This window comes from Aedes aegypti, chromosome 3, assembly GCF_002204515.2.
Source record: "Aedes aegypti strain LVP_AGWG chromosome 3, AaegL5.0 Primary Assembly, whole genome shotgun sequence".
Taxonomy (NCBI): Eukaryota; Metazoa; Arthropoda; class Insecta; order Diptera; family Culicidae; genus Aedes; species Aedes aegypti.
In genome coordinates, this window is record NC_035109.1 from 10,143,811 (window position 1) to 10,168,507 (window position 24,697).

At 42.0% G+C, this 24,697-nt stretch overlaps 1 protein-coding gene across 1 annotated transcript; it reads right to left on the reverse strand.

Moving 5' to 3' along the window:
* Positions 1 to 240: 240 nt before the first annotated feature.
* Positions 241 to 19,341, reverse strand: LOC5570235 (probable DNA helicase MCM9). The gene is made up of 3 exons (XM_001658964.2): positions 19,041 to 19,341; positions 17,423 to 18,972; positions 241 to 2,019 (listed from the first exon to the last, which is right to left on the reverse strand). The coding sequence occupies exons 1-3, from the start codon at positions 19,130 to 19,132 to the stop codon at positions 326 to 328; spliced, it is 3,336 nt and encodes a 1,111-aa protein (XP_001659014.2). The 5' UTR covers positions 19,133 to 19,341; the 3' UTR covers positions 241 to 325.
* Positions 19,342 to 24,697: the final 5,356 nt, after the last annotated feature.

Below are 24,697 nucleotides of genomic sequence, written 5' to 3' on the forward strand. Positions count from 1 at the left end.
TTTGGGTAGACAAAAACACATGTGATAAAGAAGTAAACGAGCTCACTAATTGATAATCCATCATCGAAGCGCAGCCATGCACACACGCGACATCGAAGATTAGACCACGCTAGGTCCTGGCGTTGATAATAGCAGAAAAAGCAATTAGAATCGATTTTTTCAGCTTTGAAGTTAGTCTTGGAATGCTCAAACTAGTGCTATACTTACTAGGGCTATCTCGCATATAAATCGAATCGAAAATTACAATTAGTAAACTGCTTTATTTTCAACAGTCTAAGATTAAGAGTCATCACAGATGGTTATAAAGATATTAAGAAAGCCTTACCTAGAAATCAACCGACTCGAGCAGCGCCAGTTCAGCATCCACGTCACCAGATCCACCGAGAGTGGCCACGTGACTCAGTTCCGGCAACTTCAAGTCTCGCTTCCAGTACCTACCTGAACCGGATGTGGACGCGGACGACGACGATGCCGGCTGCGATTCGTATGCGCTATCATCACGCTGCTTCTTCTCTTCCGGATCAGCTTTGGAATTTGAAGCACCGTCATCCGGACCCCGGTTAAACTCAAAGACCCGCATTTTGTTCAAGGTTTGCTCGGATAGTGATGGCTTCGGCTTGGGCTGTTGCGGTGCTTCTTCCAGAGCGAGAGCCTCCGTATCGAAGGACATGTCGAAACTGAGCTGGCTGACCAGCATCGGGTTCGGTGTGGTCGGTTTGTTGGACGCATTGGTTTGAGTTTTGGGCGCAGGTCGTTTCAAACGATACCGGGATTCATCGTCTGCTGACGATGTCGTCGAGTTGCTAGGTTTAGGACTGCAAGGCGTGCTGTTTGGCGCTGGTCGCTTGAACTGGAAACGTGATACCGTGGACGACGTCGACTCATTGTGGGAGGCTGGTTTGATCTCGTTTCGAGGCCGTTTGAGACGGAATCGAGATTCGTCATCTGAGGTATTCACCAGCGGTTTTGTCAGTAGAGAATGCGTTGGATTGTCAATGGATTGCACCGGCGTTGTACTCGAATCCAAATTCTCAAACACACTCATGCTAGAATTGGTTGTTTTGGGATTGACCGGTTGACGCTCTTCCGGAGGATCGTCATCCAGCAAGCCACTTACGTCCAGCATGGTGCGGAAGGACTCCTCGCGGGACACCCTAGATCTTCCGCTGGCTGGCGGAAAATTGGTATCGATCTGGCTGCTTCGCGTAACGCATTCTTGAGAGCCTTCGTTAGTTTTCGTTTGTTGAGTTGCACCACTCAGCTCGGACATGAAGTTTTGGCGTATGCTGCTGAAGATGCGATCCAACTGATCATTGTTCATGTTTTCTTTTAGTTTTGGATCTGGTTCGGGGAAAGGTTTTTTCGTTTTTGATTTCTTTGCAGGTTCGGGTGGCTTGGGGTCCACAGTCTTCTCCGAACTTTCCTTACGTAGCTTCTTCACGTTGTTCTTACGCATTTGCGTAAATGAGTATTTCGAATAGAGTTCTCTTTCTTCAATTGGTTTTTGCTTCGGCTCTTCAGAATTAGGCTCTTCAATAACTTCCTTTTGCTTACTGCTCTCACTTTGATTGTTCTCCAACGCACTGAGGACTCTCTCGTCGAACTCGATTATTCTTTGCGTCGACAAAGATTCCCATTTATTTGCGGGCGTAGCTTCCTTCTTCTTCTTCGCCAATTCCTGCTGATACCGTTCGACACGACCTTTATTGACCTGTTCCAGCTGAATATCTTTCACTACATCAGACAGAAGTAGTTGTTCAAGAAGTTCAGCAATCTCCTGCGGAGTTGGACCTATGGGAAGTCCTTTGCGTATCAAATCGGTGGGCTGTAAAACCTTTCCAAAGCCCCAAGTCGATTCCATCAACCGGATGACGGTGATTGCATCCACCGGGTTGACCTCATCTCGGAACAGCAGACGAGCATGGGCCTGCGAGAGGCGGACCAAACTGTCCAGCAATCGCACGGTGGTTCTCGACGGGTCACGTGACGGATCCGAGCGACATAGTTTGTAGTACGCCCCTGTGGGTATAATAGAAAATATTAATCAGTAGTCGTCGTAGTTTGGTGCTTCATCCCATTCAAACAATTGAACAGTAAACAGAACAGTGTTGAAAATTGTATTGAAATGAGAAATCACTTCGATGCATTATGCAAGCAACTAATCGATGCAGCCTCTACGACTCAAGTGAGGAGCAAAGGGTTCCGCCAAAATTAATGTTGGATCTAAGCTAACTTCTTCTTAACCAGTTCGAAGAGAGAGAAGAAGTGTAAATGTTTCATAAAGGACGACATGTGTTCAAGGTAGTCTGGATAGATCTATCAAATGACAATAAGGTACCGCGGGCAAATGGGGTAAGTGAAAATAATTTGTATACAGTGAAACCTCCATGAGTCGATATTGAAGGGACCATCGACTCATGGAAATATCGAGTCATGAAACAGCAATCCTTTGGAAAGCTGTTTGAAGGGACCATCATAGTAACCATGAAATTTTGTTTCCAGTATGGTTCCATGAGTCGATATCGAGTCATGGAACATCGACTCATGGGGGGATCACTGTATTTTAATGAATAAGGTACCGTGGGGCAAGTGGGTAATGGATTTCGCTTAGTTGGGATTCTTCAAAGCCTAGAGACTTTCAATTAAAACAAATGAGGTCGTGTATATTTTTAGCTTGACTCCCACCAAATATAAGCAGTATGCTGAAATTTATGTTTATGTAAAATTGAAGAAAAAAGTACAGAAAAAGTTTTTGAAAAACGTCTCTTTACTTTTCACTTGCAAGTGAAAAGTTTATCGTTTTGAACAATAAATTCAAAAACTAACAGTTATATTCACGATTTCTATTACCTTTAACATTTGATAAGGCTTCCCAATAAACAATAACATAAGTGACATGTAAACAAAGAAAATGGTATTCTTGTTACTTGAATTTTCTTCTGTTCGGTTATGTTTGTTGGAATGATTCGACTGTAGGAGTAAAATAACCACTCAGGCGCCCCTCGTTCCGAAAAACAGAGTAAACCTTTCTTTATATTTTCTTGATCATTCGTGCTGATTGAACTGTAAACAAAAGCATTGTTTCAATAAAAGTTATTCCTTTCCTCTGAAAGCACGCGTCACGAGTTTCTCTTGCTTTTCCGGTCGATTTGTCCTTCTTCGTATAATCCGCGGTACGCTGCAAGGTGCTCTGCCCACAGGTTGTGGACCCAGGGTTTCGGTTCAAGTGGACGGATATAAGGAAAAGTTGTTTTTCCGGAGGAATCACGTTTTTTTTCTCCGAGTGTTTCAGTGACTGTGCAACGTGAGAAGTGGAAAGATGGCCGACAACGTAAAAGTTACGTTTGCCAAATTGAACGGCAGTAATTATGTGTCGTGGAAATATAGGATGATGACCATGCTGGAGCGAGAGGAAGTTTGGCACGTCATCACGGATCCGAAGCCGGAAGAAGTTGACGATGCATTCCGCCAGTGGCAGAAGGATGATAGGAAGGCCCGCACCACCATCGCTTTATTCGTGGAGGACAGCCAGCTCCGTTTTGTTAAAAAGGCGACTACGGCGAGGGAAATGTGGCATAACCTCAAAACTTACCATGAGAAGGCGACCATCGGCAACCAGGCCCTGCTGTTGCAGCAGCTATGTGCATTGAACCTAAGCGAGGGTGGCGATGTGGAGCGGCACATTGAAGAAATTGAATGCCTCTACGAACGACTGGATAATGCCGGGGTGGAATTGAGCGAGTTGCTGCGAATCATTATGATGTTGCGGAGTTTGCCCCCCTCTTTCGACAGTTTCGTCACTTCTTTGGAAAACCGCCCGCAAGAGGATTTGACGATGGATTTGGTTGTGGCTCGAATGCGGGATGAATGTCAGAAGCGGGCGAGCCAGTCGGGAGCCAGCGGAAACAACGAACGAGCTTTGAAAACAGAAGTTAAGCCGAAATACGATAAACGAAAGTGCTTCTTCTGTAACATGCCAGGCCATATGCAAAAGAACTGCCGAAAGTTTCTGGCTGCGAAGATAAATGAAAACACCGATCAGTCTGCGTCTAAATCCAGCGAGCAGCAAGCGAAACAGGTTCAGGCGGAACGGAAATCGAAGCCGAATGCATCGGCAAGCTCGAGCACGGTACAGGGTGCTGTGTGCTTCATTGCCGGAGGAGCGATTGCTGGTGCCTGGACGGTGGATAGTGGCTGCACATGCCACATGACCAACGACCGTGAGTTTTTTAACGAGTTTAAAAGAGATGTCGTAGTCGAGGTGACACTTGCAGATGGTACCACAACGAAGTCGGCTGGATGTGGCAACGGTGTGCTGTTTGGTGTGAATGGTGAAGGAAATCGCATTGCAATCAGACTGGAAAATGTCTTGTTTGTGCCGTCGCTTGAGGGTGGATTAATTTCAGTTCGAAAACTGGCTTTAAAAGGATTCGCCGTTGTGTTCAAGGTGAATTGCTGCGAGATCCGAACGGCCGATGGAGTGGTGATTGCGGTAGGCGATACGGTTGGCAACCAGTATATACTCAAAACGGCAGAGAAGTGCAAGGCGGTCATGATTGAAAATCACAGCGATCGGTGTCAACACACCTGGCACAGGAGATTTGGCCATCGAGATCCCAGTGTTATGAGCGTTATCAAATCAAAAGATTTGGCCAATGGATTGGATATTAAGGACTGTGGCCAGCAGCTTGTGTGCGAGTGTTGTCTTCAAGGAAAGTTGGCACGGAGTCCGTTTCCGCCAATTGTAGAGCGTAGTTCCAAGCAGCCTTTGGATTTAATCCATAGCGATCTGTGTGGGCCGATGGAACACTCAACACCGAGCGGCAATAAGTATCTGATGACCGTAATCGATGATTTTAGCAGATTTTGTGTGGTGTATCTCCTCAAATCTAAGGCTGAGGCAGCGGCTAAGATACGTGAGTATGTTCGCTGGACTGAAAACATTTTCGGTCGGAAGCCTCGGGTCATCAGGTCGGATGGCGGAGGTGAGTTCACCGGACACGAATTGTTGAGCTTTTATAAGGCGGAAGGTATTGAAACACAGTTTACCGTTCCCTACTCCCCCCAACAGAATGGGGTAGCGGAACGGAAAAATCGTTCTCTCCAAGAGATGGCCAATTGCATGCTTTTGGACGCCGATTTACCAAAACGCTATTGGGGTGAGGCGGTGCTTACCGCGGCATATATTCAAAATCGGCTACCTTCCCGTGTCGTTGAACGTACCCCATACGAGATGTGGACCGGAACGAAACCAGATCTAACTCGGTTCCGGGTGTTCGGATGTGATGCATACGTCCACATTCCGGACAACAAAAGGAAGAAGTTCGATCCGAAAGCTCAGAAGCTAGTATTCGTTGGCTACTCGGATCACCATAAAGGATTCCGCTTTCTTGATCGTGCGACGGATCGAGTCGTGATTAATCGCGATGCTCGCTTTATTGAATTGGCTAATGGATCGGAGCTAACGGAAGATGAAGATCGGCAGCAAGTGGTCGTTGATCAGGAAGAAGCTGTTGATGGTGATTGTGAAGTAACGATGAGTGGTGGTGAAAATGAAACGGAAGTAATTGAAGAAGAAGCCATCGGTGAAGAATCAGTGTATGAAGATGCTGACAATACGGACGAAAGTGACTTTCTGGGATTTGAAGAGAATGAACTAGAAGAAGAAAATCTCGAAAATGAACAGTGCTTGAGAAGATCTGATCGACAAACTCGTGGAGTTCTACCGAAACATTTTGAGAACTATGTGGTTGGACTTGTGAAACACAATGAAGAGCCGGACGATTTCCAGCAGGCCTTGGCCTTACCCGAGTGGAATAGTGCGATGAGAGATGAACTAAAAGCTCATGAACTTAACGAGACATGGGAACTCACGAGTTTGCCGATTGGAAAGAAAGTGATTGGAGCCAAATGGGTTTTTAAACTCAAACGAGACGAAACGGGAAAAGTGATCAAGCATAAGGCTCGAATTGTAGCCCAAGGCTACACACAGCGTTTCGGTGTAGATTTCACCGATGTATTTGCTCCGGTGACGCGGCAAACAACTTTGCGTGCGCTACTAGCTGTTGCCGGAAAGCAAAAATTAATTCTGAAGCAATATGACGTCAAAACTGCTTATTTGAAGGGGACCGTGGACGAAGAGCTGTACATGCGACAGCCACCGGGCTTCGAGGTAAATGGGCAGGAGGAGCTTGTGTGCAGACTCAAGAAGAGTATATACGGTCTGCGTCAATCAGCGAGGTGCTGGAACAAAGCGCTGGATGGCGTGCTTCGTGACCTTCGGTTCCAGCAGTGCGAATCAGATCCATGTCTATATATAAGACGGAGCGGATCCATCACCGTTTATCTTCTGGTGTATGAACGAAGACGAAATCAATCGTGTATACTGTGCGCTACGTGACAAGTTCGACATAACCGATCTTGGGCCAGTCAGATTTTTTCTGGGTTTTGAAATAGAGCGAGATGAAGGTTACTATTCGTTGCGGCTCACTTCGAACATCGAACAGTTGGTAGACAAGTTCGGAATGCGGAATTCAGCACCGGTCAAGACCCCAATGAACCCGGGGTATGTTACCGATAATTGTGACAGCAAGCAGTTCTCGGATACAACACGTTATCGCAGCCTAGTTGGAGCCTTGCTCTATCTGGCTGTCAACGCTCGTCCGGATGTAGCCATCAGCGTAGGACTATTGGGAAGGAAGGTGAGTGATCCAAATCAAAGTGACTGGGCAGCCGCTAAACGGATTCTCCAGTATCTAAACGCGACGAAACACTGGAAGCTGAAATTTGGACCAGGGCTGGCCTGGAAGTTGATCGGCTACTCCGATTCCGATTGGGCCGGTGACCAACGAACAAGGAAGTCCACAACTGGAATAGTATTTTTCTTTGGTGGAGGACCCATTAGCTGGATCAGCAGAAGTCAGGAGTGCGTTGCGCTCTCCTCGTTAGAAGCTGAGTATAACGCGCTAACCGTTGCGTGCAAGGAAGCCATTTGGATTAGACGTTTGCTGAAGGAGTTAAGAGAGCCTCAAGATGAAGCGACAACCCTTTTTGAGGATAACCAGGGGTGTATTTGTTTCGCGAAGGCAGAGCGGTTAAGCGGTCGAGTGAAGCACATCGAAACCAAAGCAGGGTGTCTACTCGTTAACATAAATGAAATTCCCTGATATTTCCAGGTTTTTTTCAGGCTCTACAAAATAATTCCAGGTTTAAGAAATACTCCAATTTCAGACATACAAAAAGTTATTGACAAAATAATTTGCTTCAATTCGTTTCAAGCTTCCAAATTTATTAATGCATGTCGAAGCTATTTAAAGGTGGAACAATTTCAAAGCTTAAGTTTTTGTCAACTGAATTGTATTTGATACAAAGCCTTGATTGTATTTGATAAGAAGACTCATTTTTATATCGTTTGTGAGAGCTCTGATCATCATTGTAAACTAAACGGAACCTTCAAGTGATTCAGTATGCTTGACCCTTCAAGTTTATTGATTACAGCGTACTTGTGCAAAAACAGATAATGCACTATTCCATTTTGGCCCACGTTCAGTGAAGAAATCTCAAAAGGTATCCATGGGCAGTTTTGATACTTAAGACAGCTAAATGGGCGAAATAAATAATACTCACAAATGTTTGTGACAATATTTCACAATTAAAATTACATGTCGTAAAACATGTTTTTCGATAAATATTTCAATTATTTTCTAAAGGAATTTCACCAGACATTAATTCAAGCATTTGCCCAAAGATCCAGATGTTACTCCGAAGATTTACTCAGGCTAGGATAGTTGAATGGATTTCTTTATTTGTGAAATTTGCACCACTAGGCTAGCTCACGTCTTAAATGTCTCCAGGAGTTCATGTAGTGATTATTTCCCATGGAATCCCTTCGAGAATTTTTCTAAGGAATTTGTAAAAGAATTTTGTTTTATATATCTCAAAACACGACCTGATTTTTGCCATTTATAACCACACAGATAACTCAGAGATCGTCAGCAATGTCTTTACTGATTCTTTCGGATGTTTTCCAAGAAAGACCTGAGTCCTCCAAGATTTTATCCAGTGATTCTTCCATCGATTTTCCTAGGACATCCTCTAAGACTTCCATTTAGAGCTTCTTCAAAAATTCAACCAGAAGTTTCTCCAAAGATGCATCTAGGGATTTCTTAAAAATCGTCCTTCATAATTTCTTTAAGATTTCAACTTCAAATTTTTCTAAGGATGACTCCGTAATTACTCAGATTTCTTTAGGAATTCCTACAGTAATCCTTTAAAGATTTCTCAAGGAAGTCTTTAAAGATTTGTCCAAGTATACTTCCAGGATTTTTTAGGCTTTTCTGCCTGAAAATATGAATGCAATTTTTCAGAAATTTGAGAAAATGTTCAATTTGTAAGGTATTTCTAAAGCAAATTTTAAAGCAAACTCTGATGAAACTTGTGTAAGTTTTTAAGTCACCCGATTACTAGAAGAACTCATAGACCCTTGAAGAATTTTTAGTAGATTTTCTTGCTAAATTTTTGGGATAATTGAGAAAAGGCAAAAAATATGTGCATAATTTTCTGGTAAAATGCTACAGTGTTAATTAGTATGGAAACTTAAACTTTTATCACTTTTGTAAGTATCATGGGATTTTATGAGAAATGTTTTGAAGAACTGCAGTTGTAAGTGAATGAAAAACCGAATTTAGTACTATACCATTTAATTCCACTAGAGTTTGTATCCTTTGACAAATACGCGTATTTCGACCTCAACTGAAAGGCCATCTTTAGTGTCGTGTACTAGACTCGACTTCAGTTGTAATCATTCGATGAAATTCTGGAGAAGTCTAGACGAATTCTATGATGAAACACAAAGTCGAGTTTGAGGGAAAACCTCTGAACAATTTCTTTTAAGAACTGTGGAATTGACCTTTGCGGTTTTTCTTGGAACAAATTTAGTAAACATTCTTAGAAGATCTCCTAGAGTAACAACTAGAAAATTCGGTTGAAGGATAAATGGAAAAATATCTAGAGAAAGTCCTCATATAGTGTTTCCTGGAGCAAATTCTGGATAAATTACTCAAGATCTTTTATAAAAATCTCTCGGACAATATCTAAGAGAATTGGCAGAGGAATCTCTAGAAGAATTTCTGGAGATATCCTGATAGGAATCGCTGGAAGTATCCCAGAGGAAATCTCCGGAGAAACAACTAGGATTATTCCTGAAGGTTTTCCCCGAGAAATCTGAGATTAATTTTTTTAAGAATTAGTTGAAAAGTCTCGTAACAGTTACCGAAGGTTTCTCTTATGCCTACATCATTAAGCATCAGAATTCATTGCAAACAAGATATGGAAAAAAGTGATTTCAGAGACTATTTTGATAAAAAAAACTTCAGAAACCTTTCATCAAAAATAGAGACAATCATGTCTTGAAAAGTTGATAAGATTCACTGAACACCTAAAGGAGGGTTTTGATAGCGGCGCAGCCGAATTTTTTTGGGGACTTTCTACGTGAAAGTCATTAGTCATGTACACATTCTACCATGAATTACTGCCACAAAGAAATTTCCCTGATTGTTAGTAAAATTCCCTGAGAATTCCAGGTTTTTTCCAGGTTTAAAAAAATTCCCTGATAATTCCAGGTTTTCCAGGTTTTACCAGGTAGTAGATACCCTGCAAAGGACATTTCATCCGGGAGTTATGTGAACGCAAGATCATTGTACTAACGTACTGCCCTACAGCTGATATGGTCGCCGACGCGTTGACGAAACCCTTGGGACCAACGTTGCATAACCGATTCGTAGAACGGATTGGGCTTGTGCCTCAGTAGTAATTTTAGGAGGAGTGTAGGAGTAAAATAACCACTCAGGTGCCCCTCGTTCCGAAAAACAGAGTAAACCTTTCTTTATATTTTCTTGATCATTCGTGCTGATTGAACTGTAAACAAAAGCATTGTTTCAATAAAAGTTATTCCTTTCCTCTGAAAGCACGCGTTACGAGTTTCTCTTGCTTTTCCGGTCGATTTGTCCTTCTTCGTATAATCCGCGGTACGCTGCAAGGTGCTCTGCCCACATCGACAACATTATAACTGCAACATTTCCAATGTTAGTTCTTACACCATGGGACAGCAATTGCATTTCTGCTCTATAGAATTTACACCGCTCGTTATTTGTTAAGAAAATCGGGTAATACTCTTCGGGAGAAATCAAACGGAATACATTGGAACTTTTCAATCAACGTCTTCCTTTTAATCGGCTGTCCGAAGTAAACATATTAATATCGTAATATTTGGCAACCTTCTTTTTTAGAGAAGTTCCATGATTTGGCCATGATAATAGCTTTTAACGCTTTGAGTATAGTGTTTCTTAAATTATCAGCATGTTCTGTTGTTCTATGATAATTGCGAACCTTGTATACTTAAAGCTACCTAAAGAGAAAACAGAAGGGACAACTTAGAAGTGGTACAGAAAATTATTTTCCGCAACTTTTTTCTGCCTAAAATATTAAAATACCGCCGCCAACTTGTTACGGAGTGATAGTTGACAGGTTAACAATCTTTCGCTCTATCTCAGAAATCTCTTGCCTATCGTAATGTTCTCAATGTCCTCAAAGGTTTACGCATGAGTTAAAAACGTTAATTCACATATTCAGTTAAATATACCAATTATTTTCACTTACCCTATTTACCCACTTGCTCCGCGGTACCTTACAGGAATTTACGTTTCAAACTCATTCGTAAACCTTTGAGGTTATTCAAAACATCACGACAGATATGAAATTTATGAGGTTTTCAACCATTTTTGCATAATAGAGCGAAAGATTGTTTACCTGTCAGTTATGACTTCGTAACAAGTTATTGGCGTGTAATCTTACGTTGATGTTTTTTTTTTTGTGAAAATTTGCTTGTTGCACGGTGTGCTGGAACACACATATTATCGAACTTGCATGAACCTCCAATCTTTTTTCACTAAAAGTTAGCCTTAGTAGTCAAAATAAGCTTGCGGCATATTAAAAAATCTTTCATCGGCAAAAATTTGAATAAAGTCGATTTTTGTATTTCTGGCCCTTCCCCATACATGGGTTCATAGGAGAATATTGGATTTACACTAATATGATGACTTTTAACGGCATAAAGACCAATTTGACATATCTTTAATATGAACGAATTCTTAGATGTTTCAAATTAAACATCACTTCCTACATACACTCACACAATATGACCAGCCCATGGTGGTATGCCGTATTTTATATAATGGAAATTTCATTTTTCACTTCAGAAAAGCGCATACGGATGCTTTGTATTCTTCTTTATGAATCAAATCAGTAATATTTTACGTATGTGGCATAGTTTTCTAATCAGAATAGGAATTCCCAGAAATGGATACACATGGCAGTAAAGGCTGTACTCATGTGCTTATACGCGCAAAAGTCTTGAAAGAGGGTTCACTATAACATGATTAACAGTAAATGACTTATATAGCCTTAATGTGGTCTCAAGCTCATCGTGATACAAGTTTTGTGAGGTCACTAATCTACTCATCACTCCAATTACACTGCGGAACACGGTTTTGTCTCAAGAACCAAAATACCGCTATTTACTAAATTAAGGGTTGCTGAGTCCATTGCCGTTTTCAGAAATATCATGGCACGTCTAGTTTTTGAGATATTGACTGTTGAAAATGCTAAATTTGACTGTTTCAGCCAACTTGCATGCAAGTTTTCCAACTTGTACGGCAATTTGTTTGCTCAATTTGTCACAGAATTCAAACTTTATGTATAGAATAATAATTATCAACGAAGTTCATAATATTTTCGATGGTAAAATGTTATTTTTTGGTGGTTCAGAAAAGTATTGTATTATGCCATATAAGAGAAACGAAGAATTTTATATGAAGACTGCAAAAATGTTGAAAAAAATCGATTTACCCTAAATTTTATCGTAAAATTTCAACTGATTTGTATCTAAATTGATAGTTCAAGTCCTATTTAGCATGTTTGGTAGATTATATCACAAAAATGTTTGATAAATCATACTTTAAATATCATGAAAACATCAATAAAACCAGTGTTTTATACAACTTTGGCGACCTGTAGCTAAAAATTGTGACGTGCTGGAATATTTCTCAGAACGGCATCAGAATCAGCGACCCAAAATCTACTAGAAACACATGGTTTGATCCTTGAGACACGCGAAAGTGTCATTTTTGTTACGCTGTGTTATTTGTCATAAGGCGGCGTCCATTTATTACGTAACGCTAAAGTTGGAAATTTTTGACCACCTCCCCCCCCTCCGTAACGCTTTTTGTATGGAAAATTTCAAATTTTTGTATGAGCCGTAACGCTTAGGCCTACTCCCCCCCTCCCCCTAGAGCGTTACGTAATTTGTGGATGCCGCCTAAGATGAATAATAAATGTGGAGAAGATAACGAATCGATCCGACGTAATCCCGCACTTTTACTCACGACTTTGCACTTATGGAGGGCACATTTTGTAGAAATCTCGCATAACTTCTGATCTCGCCCTAAAAGCCATTGGTAACCATGTGTGTAGCACGTTGTCTCTGAGCATTTGAATGGATTTTCATGTTATTTAACAATGCTATTGGGAAGAAAGGATCATTATCTACCTGCCCGTAATGTTGGTTTGGATGCTTATTCTTTCATTTGCTCATAAACAACGAGCTACACACTTGGCTACCAATGGCTTTTAGGGCGTTATCTCAGAGTATGCGAGAAATAGACACAGCAATTTCATAACCAACATGGACACATAAATTTTAATATCGTAAAACGAGGTATATTTGATAATGCGGGTAACTTTGATGCGGGATCCACAACGTACTAAACAAAATAACAAAAATATATAAAAAAAAATAAAAATAATTCAGTTAACCAAAACGGATGCGAAAGTAAGGAGTATCAGTGTGACACTTCACCTCGGAGCTGTTTTCGTGCCAATCGAGAGTATTTGAGGCTTTATGTTCAAATATTAAAAAAATTATGAGATTTAAGCACTTTCAAAACGCTCACAAACAATCTCTCGCGTTCATTATCATAAGGGCGTAACTGCATTGATCGATTTCTCTTCATCGACTTTCTCCTTAGTTAATAACTTGGCCGGACAACTATTTTTGACTGCTATTTTTGTTTCTTTGGAAGCTACTCATCGTTCTTCGTCATGCTGCATCGTAAATTGTTCTGAAATTTGATTGAATTACTCCAAAGAGAAAATCGACGAAGAGAAATCGATCACTGCAGATACGCCTGTATGATACCAAACGCGAGATCTGTTTTACTATAACTATTTCATGAAATTATAATGAGTTCGGTACGTATGCTTGATGACCTAGCTATAGTAGAACATAAATCCGGTATCAAACCTTATAGCGAAAAACAGTTTTACAATTTGGAATCATTTTTGTAATCAAAGTCACAAATTCCCATATGACGTTCAAAGCCTAAAGGTATGCAACGCCTCATGTACTTTACGGGATTCATTCGATGTGTACTCATTCATGTTTCAAAAACGATTGATTTATGATGAATTCAATGTCGAAACATGATTATCGATAGATATCTATTCAGAGATATAATTTTATACCCTTTATTATCAACTTATAATGGTGTTTGTCATGTTTGTTTTGACTGAAAACACTTTTAAAGGTGTTATTTGTTCAATAAATTCTGTATTTTAATTGATAAAATCTAATCCAGTTTTCTATTAATATTGTCCAATCCAATTTAAACTGTGATGATGTCAAACAATAGTTTGTTGTGGATTTTCATGTGCTTATCTACTCAGTATCAATGTTACCCCATTACCAAAAACTGACTTTCAATTATATGAAAAACTATAGAATCATACAGATCGAACCGTTATGCAATCTTTCATGTGCAATCGATAACTAACATACCAGTGCTTATTTTACAAATAAAACATAAAATATTCAGATTTTCACTCAAAAAACTATCAAAGTTACCCCGTTTTATGGTATGTATTTAGTTTTAAGTATGTTCTGTATGTGTAACGATATTTTACAATATTAGTATACGTTTTAGTTTTGGATGTAGACACACCCTATACAGGTTTGCGTTAAATCTTCCTCTATCTGTCAATCAAAACAAATGTGAATAACAATACCAGCTAGCGTGAAAATACCATACAAAATCGAAACAGTACATTGCCCTATATGATTGTATGGCTGTTTATTTTAATGGTTGTGTGTAATTATATAATTGTCTGCTATCTTAAAAAAGCTTCATGTTCAATAACGAACTCCAATGATTTCAACTATTCAGTAGAATTGGAAACATTGATGGAAATTTGATAAGGTGTAGTACCTTAATGAAGTTATGTAAAAATGCTATGTCGTTAATAAACGGCATACCACCATGGGCTGGTCACATTGTGTGAATGTAGGTATAAATTATGCTCAATTTGAAACGTCTTGTAATCAATTCGTGTTCAAGGTATATCAAATAAGTCTTTGAGCTATTGCAATGCATCAAAATTAGTGTAACTCTAATATTCTTCTATGAACTCATATATGGGAGAAGGGTAAAAATACAAAAATCAACTTTTTTAAATTTTTTCCCGATGAAAGATTTTTTAATATTCCGCAAGCTTTTTTTGACTATCAAGGCTAACTTTTCGTGAAAAAAGATCGGAGGTTCATGCAAGTTCGATAATATGTGTGTTCCAGCACACCGTGTGTTGTTGTTGCTGTTGAATGTTTCGTAAAATTATTTTCTTATCTACTTCCAGCCCGGTGCTAGGCAGCCATGTTTTCGAGGTCAACATCAAACTCAAGAGCAACAACGTGCATTGGCGTAATCATATTAGGGTAATTTTTCTCCGATATTTTAATGTGTTCCACGCTAACCATATCAACTCAAATTAACTTCAGTACTGCAAACGGATAGTTTGCAACCGTTTATTTGTGTTAACATAACTGTTGTTGTGAGAAAATAAATTTTTCGGCAAAAAATATTTCGCCCTCCTTGATTGTTAGTCCCTGAACGACTTTTTGTTTACAAACATTGAGTTGTCAGTGGGAACCACTTCCCAGTGGGAACCAGAGATGTTTGCTCGTTATTTTCCAACGGGGTTGTATGGGCGGTGTCAGGAGGCTGTCTACTTCTAAGTTGCCCTTTATAATAATTCCAAATGTGGGCTTCGTAGCCGTGCGGTTAGCGGCGTCAGTCGTTTAGGCGTATTGTGTTACGGAGTGTGGGTTCGATTCCCACCCCAGACGGAGAAAACTTTTCGTCAATCGAAAAATTCTTCACTGATCCACTGGTCGTTCCGTGTGTCCGTTGTTTAATGTTAGTTATGTTCAGTCTGTGCAGCCCATGGCTGAATACGGTGTAAATAGTCTTTTAAAATGGAAATAAAAAAGGTTGTAGAAGGATTCGACGTGGACCTTAAAATAGCTAAATTGAAACATCATATATTTTCTAGCCACGTGGGGTAAGTGAAAAGTTTCTTTATAGAGAATCTGAGTGTCTACTATTTTGAAAACCCTCTTAAACCTGGAATTATCAGGAAATTTTATTCAACTTGGAAAAACATGGAATTCTCAGGGAATTTCGGCCACAATCAGGGAAATTATTTTAAATTAGTAAAACATGGTAGAATAATCATTTTTTCGACACAATATCTTTTCAACCAAAAATTTTGCAATCAACAAATTTTTCGGCTGTGCCTCCACATTCAGATAGGTTTCACACACTTCGTAAAACTGTGAAATGAGACTTGTCGTGCTGATGAGATATTGAACGTCATCCAAATTATCAGAAATGACCGCAATATCTACAGGGTAAAAGACAGTTTCTGTAGTATCTACGAATGCTTTATGACGTTGGGTAGACAGGGAATACATAATACCACAAAGAAGAATCTAGATGCTTCGTAAGCTATGCAGAATATCCAAGCTCTTTTAATTCTGGTCTTGAAGATCTTCAGAATCAATAGTGATCAGCACCTGTTATTAACCAGTTTGTTGTACTCAATCGTGTTAATGTATCTCAAAATGTTACGAAAAATCATTCCGACACTGCAAGAACATCAAAACTATAATAAGTTTGGGGCAGACATGTCTAGGACCAATAGTCATTCAACTGAAATATGTAAGCATATTGTGTCCATCCATAAATGTTTATTATGAAGGACTTTCGCCATTCTTTTGCATTCTTAGTGAGAAAAATGGAGTCTGAATCGCGTATTAGTTAACCTTGTTGGCTAAGTAAGGGGTCCGTTTAATGTCTTGGAAAATTCCAGATTGAAAAATTTTGAAAATTAGATTGATGGCGTTCCTGTTGACCAGGAAATTATTGGAAGAATATCTTAAGATTGATTGCACCAACATTTCTTCCAGGAATAACTGCTGAATGCCTCCAGGCTTCTAGCAAGTATGTATTCCTCCAAGGAATCCGACAAAAAATCTCACAGAAAAATGTCTAGGGATTCCTTTTGAGATTTTTCCAGGATTTGTTTACAGTTTACCCTCTTGGTGATTTACATTACCCCTAAATATGCCTTCAAATATTTATTCTTGAATTCCTTCAGACACACTGAATTTCTCTAAGGGTTATTTAAGGGATACTGTCAATGTATTTCCAAAAATTAATTCAAAATTGTTAAACGAATTGTTTCAAATTTCATGTAACTTTTTGCATAAGGTATCAAGATTATTCTTCAGACGATGCTCTTGTTAATTTGTCTCGGACTCTGTTATAAACTTTCCATTAATTCCATCACGAGTTCTTTCATCGATCTCTTTCCTGAGGAATTGCTCTTAAGATCATCAAAACTCCTACAAAGAATTTCTCTACAGATTTTTTCAAACACTTCTTCAAAATAGTAACATTGCAGGAGCTCTTCTTTGAATCTTTTAAGTTAAAATTTGAAACAATTCCTTTGAAATTTCTACATATTTTTTTCAAGAATGTTTAGAAAATATGTCCAGGTGTTTCTTTAGGAATTCTGTTTAGAAATATTGCATAAATTTTTAAAATAGCTCTTCCAATGATTTTTTTTCTAATATACCTTGCAGAAATATGTTGAAAAATTACCTGTGATTAAATTCTTGAACTATTGTTCCAAATGAGCTCCAAATGTGCGATTGTTCTATAAAAACATTCGGGGAACTCTTTGAGAAGTCCTCTAGCGAGCTCCAGGGAGAATTCGTACATAAACTCTCGGGAAAATCTCTGATGGAATCCCAATGAATTGCCTGGAGTAATTCTTGCATGAACTGCCATAGGATTTTTTTTAGGTTTGCAATACCTAAACCGATTAATCAGGGAAGAAATGCTCAAAAATATTCAGCGGAAATTTCTTCACAACCTTCAATTATCGGAAGTTCCAATAATTTCATTGCAAACAAAATTTCATAATTTAGAATTCAGTCATCATAAGGAATCTTTCTGCAATAGCAACTTACCCAAAATGGTATTGGCGTCGTCCGTAATCCGCGGGTGAATGTCCTTGATCGCCAGAAAGTGCGTCTGCAGACGTTCCAAATCCCAGTGCCCGTCCGGAGTAGTTTCCTCAAACTTGTCCCTTGTCTCGTCCACAACCGAGAGCGCCAGGATGTGATTGGCCACCCGCTCATCCCAGTGCTCGTTCCGATCGTCTGTCAAAATCAGCACCAAATCGAACCGACTCAGCAGCGGACCCCCAATGCCCAGGCTGGCACTACTGTTGGCCTCCATCTCGACCATGGATAGTAAATTCTTGGGATTGGTTGCGGCCAGGACGACGCACCTGGTACTTAACTTGCAGACCAGTCCGGCCTTTGCCATGCTGATCGTTTGCTGTTCCATCGCCTCGTGGATCGATGCCTTGTCCGATTCACGCATCAGATTGAACTCATCGATGCAGCAGACTCCACCGTCTGCAAGGACCAACGCCCCGGCCTCCAGTTGCCACTCGCCGTCCTCTTTCACGGCCGCTGCCGTCAACCCTGCAGCGGAACATCCCATTCCGGTGGTGAAAACCGATCGTACCGAAACTTCCGAAGCGAACTTCAGCAGCCGTGACTTGGCCAGTCCTGGATCTCCGACCAACAGTAGATGGGAGTGTCCTCGCACGCTTGCCCCACTACCGAGGAATCTCTCCGTACAGCTTGCGAGTGAAAGAGCAACCGCCAGCTTCACCGGATACATCCCGTGGATCTCGGGGCAGAATGACTGCACAAGCATGTCCCTCGCAGCCAGTTCCCCGATCTCCTTGACCGTATTCTGCCATTCCCCTCGCACAAACACCAAATGCTCCGGCAGATCCTTCCCCAGGTTCATCTTGTTCTCGTCCTTGGAAACGCTGTTGGCATTCATAGCTATGGTCACCTCCGTTCGCTTCCCTTGAACCAGCGGACTCCAACGGCGCTCTATGATTCCCACCACGGTCACGCAATCCCCGGGCTGGCAATTGTCCACCAAGTCATTCTCCAGCGTTACCAACAACGAGGCCGGGACGTTTCGTTCGCTCATAATCTCCTGGATGCGTATTTCCTGATAATCCCGGCAGTGATCCGGCTGAGGTTGGGCACTCTTCTGATGCGGAGTTCCCTTGCAACCAGTTTCACCAGCTAGCGGACAAGCACGAGGCGGGTCAAAGACATAGCTCTTCTCGTACTGCGCTTCCAGTGTGAAATCATTCTTACATCTGCTACAAGTATACTCCTTCTTGAACTCCAGAAACCTTGCCTGGGTCATTCGGATCACGCTGCCCTTGACCTGCACAAACTGACCGACGTTGTCGTTGTTGGGGAATGCCACCTTCCGAACGGCCTCGGCCACCGTTTGGGGCATGTTGACGAACCGAACGTGGCAGTTTTGCTTGATTTGGAAGCCGGGCTCGAGGAACATGTTCCCTTCCACGAGGGACTTCTGAGCGTTCAGCAGGCAGGTGTTCCATTTGATCCATTCCGAGCGATAGTTCCGAAGTAATGAATTGTACAAGGCAGGTTGCTTTCGCTGAAGGTGGGCTAGACTATGAATGAAACGATTTATGTTAGTAACTATCAAATTTCTTAAGTAATTCTTGGTTCAAGAACTCACTTGACATTAATCGAAACGTAAACCATGTCATCGGGGTTATTTAACAGATTTGTGATTTCTTCATCGTAGTACTGTTTCAAGTAGTCCTCCATATTGTACAGAATAATTGAACAAATTCGTACTTTATGAATAACTGAATTGAATTTATGCGTAACATGAATTTACACGGATAAATTGCAACTGCATCAGACATGAAACTAATGAACGAGAAAGCGCGCGTCCTCCGTTTGAATGATTTTTTTTCCTCGTTTGTTTTGATATCGTGTTTCGTAACTGGGAATCGAATGTTTGGTCGAAAGAGCAGGCATGAGATCGATTCCGTGCTGGGAAAAAGTAGTAACTTGTCGAAATGACTTCTCGCCGAATAGCCCATATAATGTCGCGCTGCAACCAAACTGGATCGCGACTCACCGCTGTGACGCTGCATTCTTACGATGTTAATTTTTTTTTTATTCCTAAAAAAATTTGCTTTCATTTTCATAAAAAACTTTGTTTCTACGATGCTTTCATGAAAATCTGAGACCTTTCGGCCTAAACCCGTACGGAAATAAAAAAAATCCCCAAATTCGTTAGCCAAACCAACATAATAAACATATTATGAGTTTAACTTGTCTTGAGAACTAGGGTAGGTGTACCAGTTATGGACATAATGGTTCCTTATTTCGCCAAACGGGATAATTTGATTATCCTCAAATTTTAAATCATTCTGTGTGTTTAAGTAGTTTGATATCAAACATATCTTGATGTTAAAACACTCACAAAGGTTAAAAATGTGAAAGTTTTTGAGAAAACACTTATGGCCAAATAGGTAACCACTATAGCCGTAATTGGTACACTTTCCCTACTTGTGGAAAGTTTATTGAAGTGTTGAGGATTGTCATAAGTGCATGATTACAAGTTTTAAGAGATACTTGCCAGTTGCTCTCCAACACAGTCTCTAGTATGGGCCACTTTAGTCTTATGAGATGTTTATCATTGGGTTAGTGTAGGTTTTTAGAATTACTGGTTTTATTTCTAGTTTTATAGAATTGATATAGAAGAATACTTCAAGAATAGCATAAAATTAACTTTGCTACTTGGACGGGAATCTTTTCCTGACGAAGCAGTTCTAGGAGTTGCGTTCCAAGTGGTGCGCAAGCCACGTGTGCGAGTGATATTTCTTTCATTGCAACCACAGGCAACGTTGCTTTTTCGACGCCTACCCAAGTAACCAGTAAGCACGATAATGCGGCACGGTAACAGCATTATATGCGCATATAAGGTAATCATTTGATGCTTGTCAGTTTTATATACGCATATAATGCTATTATAATGCCAGAAAAGGCGAAATAGCGTGCCATTATAATGCGAAGATATAACCGTGCTTCTCGGCATCACTAGTGCTGATATAAGACCACGTGAGAAACGTCAGTTGTTTTCGCCAGGTTTTTCGGGCGAATATTTTGTGCTTTCGCGTACGCAGCCAGAGAGCTTTCGCGTATGCGGCCAAGCAGCTGGTACACGAGGTAAATAAATAAATGAATGAAAACGGAAACCTCGAATAGTATGCAAAATGTAATAAAATGATTGAGATAGTACTTCTCCGTATCAGACTTATTCATTTTGGTGGTTTTCATCCTTTTGAGGACTTGAAATTGCCACATATTGATCCTTGTTTTATGATGATGAAATTCCTCATTTTGCGTCTCGAACCTGCGACACCTGTATTGTTGAGTTGTTGAAGTTCTGCTCCTTTGCTCCTTCGCCCACATAAGATGAATAGTATTGGAAAGAAAAGTGACCAATTTAAACCACCACTTTTCCCCGTCATAAAACCTGCAATTGTAGTAGTGAGAAGACTTATGTTTGACTCCCTCTCACCACTATATGTAAACACAAAGCACGTGGTATATCTGTCAAAACACTGGATGGCATTTAAACAGGCCCTGTATGCGAATATAGAGCCAATATATTGCTTATTTAATGCCCGTATGCATCAGGCTTAGAAGCATTAATGATGCTGTAATAGGGTTTCTATGCAGCGGAAGTGCTGTTATAAGGTGTGTAAGCATTTGTGGTGCTATTATAATGCAACACCGCTAGCGCATGACGGCTCACCATAGTAGCATGTCCGAAAGAACTTGAAACTATTGAGAACCAGAGCTACAGGTCCAAAGCCCTGATAAAGGTGGATGGTTGTGATGGCTATGACCGTGGTCATCATGTAAAGAACAAGCGGACGATGCTGTATCGTGTCAGCATCGAGGAGGCAGCCCCTCTAGCACGATGTAGGTAGCGCAACCCTGGTTAGGTGGCCTATCGAAGACTCTTCACCAACCAAGAAAGGCAAAAGTAGAGCAAACGGATTGATTTTACGGCAACAGACCCGGCAACGAATAAAGGACAACGATTGGAAAGTTGGATCTTGGAACGTGAGAACTTTGAATGAACCCGCGCGTGTTGGGCTCCTGGCTCGTGAACTGCGGAATGTCGGCGTGAACGTGGCAGCTATCCAGGAAATACGCTGGCCGAGAACCGGAGAACGCGAATTTCGAGCGGTGGACCCCATCGCCAACACTTCATTCAAGTACCACATCTACTACAGCGGTGGCGACAGAGCAGAACGTGGAGTTGGCTTCATAGTGATTGGGAAGCAGATGAAGCGAATTATTCGGTGGAAACCGGTAAGCGACCGAATCTGTGTGTTGAGAATGAGGGGCAAGTTCTTCAACTACAGCCTGATCAGCATATATGCGCCAACGAACGATAAGCCCGATGACATGAAGGATGAGTTCTATGAGAGCCTGGATAAGGCCTACGGAGAGTGCCCAAAACAAGACGTCAAGATAGTAATTGGCGACGCAAATGCGCAGATCGGGAAAGAAGATTTCTTCCGACCCGTTATTGGAACGGAAAGCCTTCATTCCCTTACCAATGATAATGGCCTGCGGCTAGTAACCTTCGCTGCTGCTAGAGGGATGGCAATCAGCAGTACCTACTTCGCACGAAAGAATATCCGCAAACACACCTGGCGACACCCGAGTGGCGATGCCTGCTCCCAAATAGACCACGTGCTGGTTGATGGACGACATTTCTCAGATGTCATTGATGTCAGGACCTTCCGAGGCCCTAATATCGACTCGGATCATTATCTCGTTGTAGCTAAAATTCGGGCGCGGTTATCCAGCGTCACGAGTTCCGCAACACACAGAACGCTACGCTTCAATATACAACGCTTGTCGACTGATGGGGTAGCTGCGCAGTACCGTCAGCAACTAGACGAGAAGTTGGGAAGAGTGAACGTTGCTGGAGACGTCGACAGCCTGTGGGACCCTATCCACGAAGCTGTGACAACAACGGCGCGGGAAGTGATCGGCACTGGTCAACGACGAAGACGGAACGACTGGTTCGATGAAGAGTGCCAGAGGGTGACAGACATGAAGAATGTTGCCAGAAGCCGTATGCTTGTGGCCGGTACCCGACAGAACAGAGAGCGGTACAGGGCAGCGAGAGCCGAAGAAAAGCGAATCCACCGCAGAAAGAAAAGGCAGCACGAAGAAAGTGTGGTAGCTGACGCACAAGAAAGCATGAACCGAAATGATATGCGGAGATTTTATGCAACGGTCAATGGTGCGCGGCACAATACCGTACCAGTGCCCGCCATGTGCAATGATCGAGAAGGGAATTTGCTGACCGATAAAACGGCGGTGGCTGCCAGGTGGAAGGAGCACTTTATGCAATTGTTGAACGGTGAGAATGGAAATGTAGCGAGGAACAGGATGAACATAGATGATGACGATCAAGCTGTGGACCCACCGACCATAGGAGAGGTTAAAAAGGCTATCAGCGAGCTGAAGAACTGTAAGGCTGCTGGGAAGGACGAGATCCCGGTCGAGCTTCTCAAGCACGGAAGCGAGCAGCTTTACCAGTCGATCCATCGAGTACTTCTGAAGGTATGGGAGGACGAAGAATTGCCCACCGGCTGGTTGGATGGCCTCATCCGCCCTATCTACAAGAAAGGGCACAGACTGGAGTGTGCCAATTACAGAGGAATTACCCTGCTGAATTCGGCGTACAAAATTCTGTCGCGCATCCTGTTTAACAGACTGAGACCGCTCGAGGAGTCCTTCGTCGGCGAATACCAAGCTGGTTTTCGTGAGGGCCGTTCGACAACGGACCAGATGTTTAGCTTGCGAATGATCCTAGACAAATTCCGGGAGTATAACTTGCAGACTCACCATCTGTTTATTGATTTCAAGGCGGCGTACGACTCAGTGAAAAGAAATGAGCTTTGGCAGATAATGTCTGAAAATGGTTTTCCGGCGAAACTAATTAGGCTGATACGTGCTACGCTGGATGGTTCGAAATCAAGTGTTCGGATCGCAGACGAGGTGTCAACCTCGTTCGTGACGTTAGACGGATTGAAGCAGGGAGACGCACTTTCGAATTTACTGTTCAACATTGCACTTGAGGGTGCTATTAGGAGATCTGGCGTGCAAAGAAATGGCACTATTATCACAAGGTCGCACATGCTCCTTGGCTTTGCGGACGATATAGACCTGATTGGAATCGATCGCAGGTCAGTGGAAGAGGCCTTCGTGCCTTTGAAGAGGGAGACAGCGAGGATAGGCCTGACCATCAATTCTACCAAGACGAAGTACATGGTTGCAGGTAGAGATAGAGTCAGGCATGGTGGTGTAAGTGCTGAGGTAGTGTTTGATGGGGATGTGTTTGAAGTTGTTGAAGAATTTGTTTACCTTGGAACACTTGTGACATGTGACAACGACGTTTCCCGCGAAGTGAAAAGACGTGTTGCGGCTGCGAATAGGGCCTTTCACGGACTACGTAACCAGCTTAGGTCCCGCAGCTTGCAAACCGAAACTAAATTCGCCCTGTATAAAACATTGATTCTTCCGATGGCTCTCTACGGGCACGAAGCGTGGACGTTGAAAGAGTCAGACCGGAAAGCTCTCGGTGTTTTCGAGCGTAAAGTGCTGCGGACAATACTCGGTGGGAAACTCGAAAATGGTGTGTGGCGCAGACGCATGAATCACGAGTTGTATCAAGTGTACAAAGATGCGAATATTATCAATCGTGTAAAATACGGCAGGCTTCAGTGGGCTGGTCACTTAGTGCGAATGTCGGAAGAAAGAATTGCGAAAATAATATTCAGCAGGGAACCAGGTAGAGGCCGGCGGCTTCGGGGAAGACCACGAATACGCTGGCTGTACGCAGTGGAAGAGGACCTGGCGACCCTAAAGGCCCAAACGCAATGATAGCGGAACGGCAACGGAATGCGGAACCGGTTCGCCAGCATGAATCACACCATCTCGACTGAGCTGACAACGAATGAAATTGGATTAACACTGAGTGGACAAGCTTGTTGTAGTTCATGCTGGCGAACCGGTTCCGCATTCCGTTGCCGTTCCGCTATCATTGCGTTTGGGCCTTAAACGTTCGGGGCAACTGGAGAAGTTTCGCCCAAGACCGACGAAGATGGAGCTCTACAATACGCCCGGCAATGGCGTGATGCTACGCTGTAGCCATCAAGGTATCAAGGTAGGTACGCATTTATGATGCTGATTAAGGGCTTATTATTAGTGCTTATGGTTACTTGGGTACTCCGATGTCGAGCAAGCGTATCGAATGATTTTTGGATTCGGGTGCGACAGACCAAA